Genomic DNA, 9,109 nt, shown 5'->3' with positions numbered 1-9,109 from the left:
TGTGCTCAATACTGGAGCAGTTTAGATCCATGGTAATTTGGGCATGAATCCACAGTTTCAACGGCTTATGTGAGATATATTTAGGCTTATTTCAAGCGTGGCTTCGAGGAAACTATTATATCGTGTTTCTTTTTTTTTTTCTTTTTTTTTTAAATTTAGATTACCCAATTATTTTTTCCAATTAAGGGGCACTTTAGTGTGGCCAATCCACCTACTCTGCACATTTTTGGGTTGTGGGGGCGAAACCCACGCAGACACGGGGAGAATGTGCAAACTCCACACAGACAGTGACCCAGGGCCGGGATTCGAACCTAGGACCTCAGCGCCGTGAGGCGGTTGTGCTAACCACTAGGCCACCGTGCTGCCCTATATCGTGTTTCTTAATATGAACGCTGAGTCATCTCCATTCATCATTCTAACACAGGGTCATGACTCTGTCATGGGGTGGGGGTGTGAGGTTGGGGCAGGTTTGGGGGGTGAGGATGGGGCAGGTTGGGGTGTGAGGGTGGGGCAGGTTTAGGGGTGTGAGGGTGGGGCAGGTTTAGGGGTGAGGGTGGGGCAGGTTTGGGGGTGAGGGTGGGGCAGGTTTGGGGGGTGAGGGTGGGGCGGGTTTGGTGGGTGAGGGTGGGGCGTGTTTGGTGGGTGAGGGTGGGGCAGGTTTGGTGGGTGAGGGTGGGGCAGGTTTGGGGGGTGAGGGTGGGGCAGGTTTGGGGGGTGAGGATGGGGCAGGTTTGGGGGGTGAGGGTGGGGCAGGTTTGGGGGGTGAGGGTGGGGCAGGTTTGGGGGGTGAGGGTGGGGCAGGTTTGGGGGTGAGGGTGGGGCAGGTTTGGGGGTGAGGGTGGGGCAGGTTTGGGGGGTGAGGGTGGGGCAGGTTTGGGGGGTGAGGGTGGGGCAGGTTTGGGGGGTGAGGGTGGGGCAGGTTTGGGGGTGAGGGTGGGGCAGGTTTGGGGTGAGGGTGGGGCAGGTTTAGGGGGTGAGGGTGGGGCAGGTTTGGGAGAGGGGGGCAGGTTTGGGAGAGGGGGGGCAGGTTTGGGAGAGGGGGGGCAGGTTTGGGAGGAGAGGGTGGGGGGGCAGGTTTGGGAGGGGGGGCAGGTTTGGGAGAGGGGGGCAGGTTTGGGAGAGGGGGGGGCAGGTTTGGGAGGAGAGGTTGGGGCAGATTTGGGAGGGGGGGGGGCAGGTTTGGGAGAGGGGGGCAGGTTGGGAGAAGGGGGCAGGTTTGGGAGAAGGGGGCAGGTTTGGGAGAGGGGAGGGCGGGGGGTGGCAGGTTGGGGGGGGCAGGTTTGGGAGAGGTGGGGCAGGTTGGGGGGGGGCAGGTTTGGGAGGAGAGGGTGGGGCAGGTTTGGGAGAGGGGGGGCAGGTTGTGGGGGGCAGGTTTGGGAGAGGGGGGGCAGGTTGTGGGGGGGTCAGGTTTGGGAGAGGGGGTGCAGGTTTGGGAGAGGGAAGGGCGGGGGGGGGGGGGGGGGGGGTGGGTGGGCAGCTCGGCAGTCGCTGCTTTGTGTGAGGGAGGTGACGTTGGGAGATTCAGTGCGAAGTGAAAGTGAATCTGGCCGCTGTTTTCCGATGAAACGAAACCGAGCGGCGCTTCCCGCAGTCAGAGAGCGGCGGGAGCTGGGCTGCACTCGACCGGCCTCAGCTGCTACCTTCTCCAGGTTGTGACATTGAGGCGAGGCTGGCAGCGGGCTGCTCGGCAAGGTGGGCTTTCACAATCTGCATGAATAACCCCTCCACCCTGAGGGTGAAACTTAGTGAGGTGCACCTGCGGTGACGGGGTGGGTGTGTTTTGGGGGGGGGGGGGGGGGGGGGGGGGGGGGGTTGGTGTGTTTGTGGGGGGGGGTTGGTGTGTTTGTGGGGGGGGTTGGTGTGTTTGGGGGGGGTTGGTGTGTTTGTAGGGGGGGTGCTGGGTGTGTTTGTGGGGGGGGGTGGTGGTGGGTGTGTTTGTGGTGGGGTGGGTGTGTTTGTGGGGGGGGTGGGTGTGTTTGCGGGGGGGTGGGTGGGTGTGTTTTGTGGGCGTGGGTGGGTGTGTTTGTGGGGGGTGTGTGTGGGGTAGGGGGTATGTGGGGGTGGGTGGTGTGTGTATGTGGTGGAGGGAATGGGGGTGGGAGGTATGGGTGGGAGGGGTGTGTGTGGTGGACGGGGTGGGTGGGGGGAATGGGGGTGGGTGTTGTGTGGGGTGTGTGTGTGGGGGGGAGGGATGTGTGTGGGGGGTATGTGGTGGATGGGGGTGTGTGTTGGGGGGTGGGGCATGTGGTGGAGGGGGTGGGTGGGGGGAATGGGGGTGGTGTGTGGTGGACGGAGTGGTGTGGTGGACGGGGTGGGTCGGGTTATGGGTGGGTGTATGGGTGGGTGGTGTGTGTGTGGGGGACGGGGTGGGAGGGGTGTGTGTGTGGGGGACGGGGTGGGTGGTGTGTGTGGGGGTGGGAGGGGTGTGTGTGGGGGTATGTGGGGGATGGGTGTGTGGGGGGGTATGTGGGGGTGTGTGTGGGGGTAGGGGGTATGTGGGGGTGGGTAGTGTGTGTGTGGTGGAGAGGGTGGGTGGGTGGTGTGTGTGTCTGGGGGTGGGAAGTATGGGTGGGAGGGGTGTGTGTGGGGGGTATGTGGTGGGAATGGGGATGGGTAGTGTGTGTGGGAGGTATGGGTGTGTGTGGGGGAGTGTGTGGGGATGGGGCTGGGTGTGTGGGTGGGGGGAATGGGAGTGTGTATGGGGGTGGGTGGAATGGGGGTGGTGGTGTGTGTGTGGTGGAGGGGGTGGGTGGGTGGCAGGGGTGTGTGTGGGGGAATGGGGGTGGGTGGTGTGTGTGGGGGTGGGAGGTATGGGTGGGAGGGGGAGTGGGGGGAATGGGGGTGTGTGTGGGGGGTATTGGGGGGGTGGGAGGGGGAGTGGGGGGAATGGGGGTGGGAGGGGTGTGTGTGTGGGGGGTATGGGAGGGGTGTGTGGGGGGAATGGGGGTGGGTGGTGTTTGTGGGGGGGTGGGTAGGTGGGGGTGGGATGGGTGTGTGTGTGTGTGGGGGGGGTATGGGTGTGGGAGGGGTAGGTGGTGTGTGTCGGGGTGGGAGGGGGAGTGGGGGCCGGAGGTGTGTGTGTGTGTGGGGGGGTGGGGGAATGGGGGTTTGAGGGGAGTGTGTGGGGGGGGGGATGGGGGTAGGGGTGGGAGGGGTGTGTGTGTGTGGGAGGGGTGTGTGTGTGGGGGTGGGAGGGAGAGTGGGGGCCGGAGGGGTGTGTGTGTGGGGGAATGGGGGTTTGAGGGGTGTGTGTGTGTGGGGGGGTATGGGAGGGGTGTGTGGGGGGAATGGGGGTGGGTGGTGTTTGTGGGGGGGGGGGTAGGTGGGGTGTGTGTGGGGGTATGGGTGTGGGAGGGGTGGGTGGTGTGTGTCGGGGTGGGAGGGGGAGTGGGGGCCGGAGGGGTGGGGGAATGGGGGTTTGAGGGGTGTGTGTGTGGGGGGATGGGGGTAGGAGGGGTGTGTGTGTGTGTGGGAGGGGTGTGTGTGTGTGGGGGAATGGGGGTGGGTGGTGAGTGGGGTGCGGGGGGGGGAGTGTGTGTGGGGGGGTATGGGTGTGGGAGGGGGAGTGGGGGCCGGAGGGGTGGGGGAATGGGGGTTTGTGTGGGGGGGGGATGGGGGTGGGAGGGGGGTGTGTGGGGGGGGGGGGGGGGGTGGGAGGGGTGTGTGTGTGTGGGGGTGGGAGGGGTGTGTGTGGGGGGGATGGGGGTGGGAGGGGGTGTGTGTGTGGGGGTGGGAGGGGTGTGTGTGGGGGGGGGATGGGGGTGGGAGGGGTGTGTGTGGGGGGGGATGGGGGTGGGAGGGGGTGTGTGTGGGGGGGGATGGGGGTGGGAGGGGTGTGTGTGTGGGGGAATGGGGGTGGGGGGGGGGGGGAGTGTGTGTGGGGGACTTCCAGTCACAAGAACATTTCAGCCTGAAGGCGGATGCGCGTCACCGCGCCCCCTTTCCCCGGCTGCGGGAACGCGCAGGCCGCGCGCCTTGGGCCTTTCAGCGCGTGCGCGTCTCGGCGCCTCCCACCCGCGGGGTTGCGCAGGTGTGCGGGTCGGGTCCCTGTGCGCCTGCGCGTTCTCTCCCCCACCAGGTGTTTTGGCGTGCATGCGCCCGAGTCCCGGTTGTTGTTGTTCAGCATCATCCTCATCGCCTTGTTGTCTTTACCGGGTCGAGTGTCTGTTTGTTGGGACCGGGTTATCAGACAGTCAAGGTCTCCTGCAGGCTGGTCCCGCTCGGTGATGAATGGGTGGCGGCCGTGAGGCGAGTTGGTCGGTGAGGGGCTGAGTGGCCTTTGACTGCAGGAGGAGCAAGGCCAGTCCCTCCCACCCCCTCTCAGTAATAAACAACCCAGGGTGCACACCCCTCCTGCTGGGCTCACTCAATACACATCAACTAGGCTCACCTTTTTTAAAGGGGGGGGGGGGGGGGGAGAAGAAGTACAATCTTGTCAAAAGTCCGCCTCCTGAAGCCTGCTGTTATTCGGGATGCTGCTGGAGATCTTGTTGATTTTCACCCTTCACTCTTGCGCCTGACAGAGGTGGAGATGGATACCGAGAGTGTAAAGATGAAGTGCCCCAATTGCGGCCACGTTACTGAAGAGAAAGCTCCCAAATTCTGCAGCGAATGTGGGATCAAACTGGTGGAAAGCATTGCGAAGAACGGTAAGCGTTGGGAAAGGCAGTCATTAATTAATTGCTGCTGGGAAGGAATTGATGTTTTCTTTTGTCATCTTGAGTTGCAGCTTCTTTTCAAATCTATCCATGGCCTCGCTATAATCTCCCCAAACCATTTCAGCTCTCTACTTCCATCGCCTCCATTAAGATGCTCCTTTAAAAATACCTTTGACCGATCTTTTGGTTCTCTACCTTAATATTGCCCTTGTGTGACCTGGGTGTCCAATCTTGCTTTATAACATTCACGTGCATTGGGAACTTTCGTTGAATTAAAGTTGCTATAAAACTAGGTTATTGGTGTTTAACCTCTTCCAGCATCACGACCCCTCCCAAGATTTCTGCACTCCTCTAATTCTGACCTCTTGCACACCCTTGATGTTAATCACCAGACTATTGATCATGCTTTTAGCTGCCAAGTTCTAACCTCTGGAATTCCCTCCCTAAACCTCTTCACCTCTCTCTGTTTTCTCTTTTGAGACTCAACTTGAAACCTATCTCCTGACCAAGCTTTTTGTATGTCATAATATCTCCTTGTGTGGCTCTGCCAAAGTTTGCTTCATAATGCTTAAAGATGTGATGAAAATACATGTTATTATTGAAATTGACATTTGTGACAAATATCTAGTTTTAGTTTCATGTTACTAGTTCAGAGGTGATGTTTAGTTCTGGGAAGAATAAAGGTAACTAAAATGCCTGGATTTAAAGATTGGCAGAACATCTAAAAGAAGTTCAGACGGTTGCTCATGTATGTTTAATAGCATCAAAATAGAAGAGATGGCATAAGACTTTGCTGAAGAGTTTGAAGCGGGGACGTCTACATTGCTTGCAAAAACATGCAGTGCAGAGACAATGTTTTGTTTTTGGAGTTAGAACTAAATTAGTTTAAAAGCATTCAGTGGGGGCAGCACGGTGGCACAGTGGTTAGCATTGCTGCCTACGGCGCTGAGGACCTGGGTTCGAATCCCGGCCCTGGGTCACTGTCTGTAAGGAGTTTGCACATTCTCCCCGTGTCTGCGTGGGTTTCGCCCCCACAACCCAAAGATGTGCAGGGTAGGTGGATTGGCCACGTTAAATTGCCCTTAATTGGAAAAAATAATTGGGTACTCTAAATTTTAAAAAAAAAGCATTCAGTGAACCCTGAAAGGCTGCATCGTCATGGAGACTGGTGGAATTTAAGAAGGTTCCCTGCTTTCACTTTTCTGTGTGTTTGCTGAGAGGGGGAGGACAGTTGGCAATTTGGAATTTGTGTGGTTTGCAGTTCACAGAGGAGATCTGGGAGCTATTTGGTGCTGTTGGGGTTCAGGAGAGGTCCTGGGGAAATGAAAAGGTGACAGAAAGTCATTGGTTCTATGCAGGATATGGGGCTCAGGGAAGCCTTGGGTACCATTTATTTATTTATTTTCTAAATTTAAAGTACCCAATTAATTATTTTCCAATTAAGGGGCAATTTAACATGGCCAATCCACCTACCTGCACATCTTTGGGTTGTGGGGGCGAAACCCACGTAAACACGGGGAGAATATGCAAGCACCACATGGACAGTGACCCAAAGCCGGGATCGAACCTGGGACCTCGGCTCCGTTAGGAAGCAGTGCTATCCACTGCACCACCGTGCTTGCCCTATTGGTATCATTTATAGCTCAGTGCACCTGGGAGACCCTTCATTCAGGAAAAACCCTGAGCAGTGTCAGCTTAGTGGAGCGAGCACTGCAAAGGAGTTGGAATTATGCAGGTAATAGAGGCGGGTGTGCAGCTTTCTGACTGCTGGGGAATGCAGACGCAGGAGAAGCGTTTGAAACACTAGGAGGTGAGCACTTATTGAGAGAGTCTGAGTTGGTATGGCTTTTGAGGAAATCAGAGGTTTTGAAATTATAAAGAGAAGAGACAGTTTTAAGAGATTGTGACTCTCAGTAATCACTGATGCCTGGATGGGGTGCTGAGAAATCCGTGGGATATCTCTTAGTCACATTTGCCATTTAATGTGCATTGTGGTGTGTCTACTTTGCCTGTTAATTTGTATTTACCTCATGTTAATTCTGAATGTCAGGGTACATGACAGATATTGTAGATCATTTAATTTTTCTGACTCTATATAGTAAAGTTTATTTTGTTTGTTTTAAACCATGGAATCTTGTGGCTTCATTAGGCAGCACGGTAGCATAGTGGTTATACTGTGAAGTATCAATGCTTCACAGCTCCAGGGTCCCAGGTTCGGTTCCCGGCTGGGTCACTGTCTGTGCGGAGTCTGCACGTCCTCCCCGTGTGTGCGTGGGTTTCCTCCGGGTGCTCCGGTTTCCTCCCACAGTCCAAAGATGTGCGGGTTAGGTGGATTGGCCATGCTAAATTGCCCGTAGTGTTCTAAAAAGTAAGGTTAGGGGGGAGTTGTTGGGTTACGGGTATAGGGTGGATACGTGAGTTTGAGTAGGGTGATCATTGCTCGGCACAACGTCGAGGGCTGAAGGGCCTGTTCTGTGCTGTACTGTTCTAAATCTAAATCTAAATTATCTAAGTAAATACCCTGGGATTTCAAACTTATCTACTTTAAATAGTTACTGCTCCCTAACTGGATTGTAGCAGATTTTTAAATTTTTATCTGGTGAGAAAAGGTTAAAGGCAGCTTTGGTACACAACTATCATGGTTTGTTTGTAGACAATAGTTCTGGGTAAATGTCCTCTGACATCATTAGCCCATTCATTTGGAATAAAAGTCAGAATGTGGAGGCAGGTGGTGTAGTGGTATTGTGCTAGTAATAGTAATCCAGAGACCCAGGAGAATGATCTGGGGATTCAGGTTCGAATCCCACCACGGCTGGTGATGGAATTTAAATTCAATAAATATCTGTAATTAAAGTCTAATGATGACCATGGAACCATTGTCTATTGTTGTAAAAACCCATCTGGTTCACTAATGTCCTTTAGGGAAGGAAATCTCCTGACCTGGTCTGGCCTACATGTGACTCCAGACCAACAACAATGCCCTCTGAAATGGCCGAGCACAGTTGTATTCAACCACTATGAAAACAACAAGTAGAATAAAACCCGTACCACCAGGCACCAGAAACAACAACGGCAAACCCAGCCCTGCTGGACCCTGCAAAGTCCTTCCTCATTAACATCTGGGGCTTGTGCCAAAATTGGGAGCTGCCTCACAGACTAGTTAAGCAATAGCCTGACATAAGTTACAACTGTAGTTCTATTGTGCTTAGATAGACTACGGCATGAAAACAAAATAACACCAGCAGAGCTTGCTTCGCACCTGGGCATATGGTAGAAAAGCTTTAGGTTTTAGTTTAGCTAATTTGATTACAGTTGGAGATAGGTAGAGAGAGAAGGCAGCTTTCACAGCTCTACGAGAAGCAGTTGCTTTAGAAGGCTGGAGAGGGAACTCCTCTCTCGGCCTTGCTAGAAGGAAACCCATAGTATGGAGTAATGGTGAAGAAAACAGATGCCAGAAATCTAAAGTCCAGCTAGTTAAGGAAGCTGGAGAAATGAAGAGAAGTTTCCAAGACGTCCGAGGTTAAAGGTACCAGAACAGAGCACTGTTAAGTAAAGACAGACCAAGCTGAGAAGAAGGCTGATACACCAAATCTGAAGTGATTTTCAGGTTTGTGATATTTTAATACGGCCTGTGAACGTGCGTTGAAATAACTGGAAATCGGTGACTGGATCTTGGTAGTTTGTGTAAAAGCAGTTATGACAGAGGAAACCTAAAAGGTGGTGGTATAAAATCCTGGACTGGATTTACTGTTAAAAGTGAAGCGCATGTTTTGTTTAAAAGTGTAGTTTGGAAAACCTGGTCTGAGTTTCAGACTTCAAACCGCTATAGGAAAGCATTATGAGAAAGATTTTAAAATATGTTTTTGGCGTGGAGTTTGGAAACTTCCTGTAATCATCAGTTGGGGGATCTGAGGAGCAAGCCGCAGACACTAAATTGGTTCAGAGCAGAGTGCGTGTATTTGACCACAGTCATTTTGTGTGCTTAAAAGGAACTTTTATCGTAATGAGACCATTGTAGTTTAAGATATACTTTGTAATCCATGTTAATCTTTAAATCTCTGTCCATTTGGTAAGCTAAGGTGTAAGTAAAGAAGTATTGTAAATGCAACTTTTCAAGTTTAATGATTTTTCCCTTGTTAAAACTCATTAGCGGTTCTGTGACTGTTCCTCCAACGTTTTATAAAAAGTAGTCTGGGATCTTTCCGCCCAGTTATAACATCAACTGGGATAGTAACGATCAACATTTACCATTATAAATTGTCATGTCAGCTTTTCCCCATCAGTTTTACTGTCATCTATCACACTAGTTGCAGCTAGCCTCCAGGTAGGTAGCTTTATATAACAGGCCACTGAAGTATTTGTCACAAATTGGGTCTACTAAAATCTTCAGGTCATTGATTCTTTGGGACAGTGCCATGAACAGTGCTAGTACATATTAAAAGTCTTTTCTG

General features: G+C 53.5%; 1 protein-coding gene across 1 annotated transcript in view; it reads left to right on the top strand.

Moving 5' to 3' along the window:
• The first annotated feature begins 1,506 nt into the window (after positions 1-1,506).
• The window catches only part of LOC119953583 (E3 ubiquitin-protein ligase rnf213-alpha-like), a 198,139-nt gene continuing 190,536 nt past the window's right edge, over positions 1,507-9,109 (top strand). Inside the window, exons 1-2 of the mRNA XM_038777977.1 lie at positions 1,507-1,692; positions 4,524-4,649. Of these exons, the coding sequence (XP_038633905.1) occupies positions 4,532-4,649 (118 nt within the window). The 5' untranslated portion in view covers positions 1,507-1,692; positions 4,524-4,531. The remainder of the gene's footprint in view (positions 1,693-4,523; positions 4,650-9,109) is intronic.

This window comes from Scyliorhinus canicula, chromosome 18 (assembly GCF_902713615.1).
Source record: "Scyliorhinus canicula chromosome 18, sScyCan1.1, whole genome shotgun sequence".
Taxonomy (NCBI): Eukaryota; Metazoa; Chordata; class Chondrichthyes; order Carcharhiniformes; family Scyliorhinidae; genus Scyliorhinus; species Scyliorhinus canicula.
Note: the sequence above shows the minus strand (reverse complement) of the source record. Positions and strands in the feature narration are given on the sequence as shown.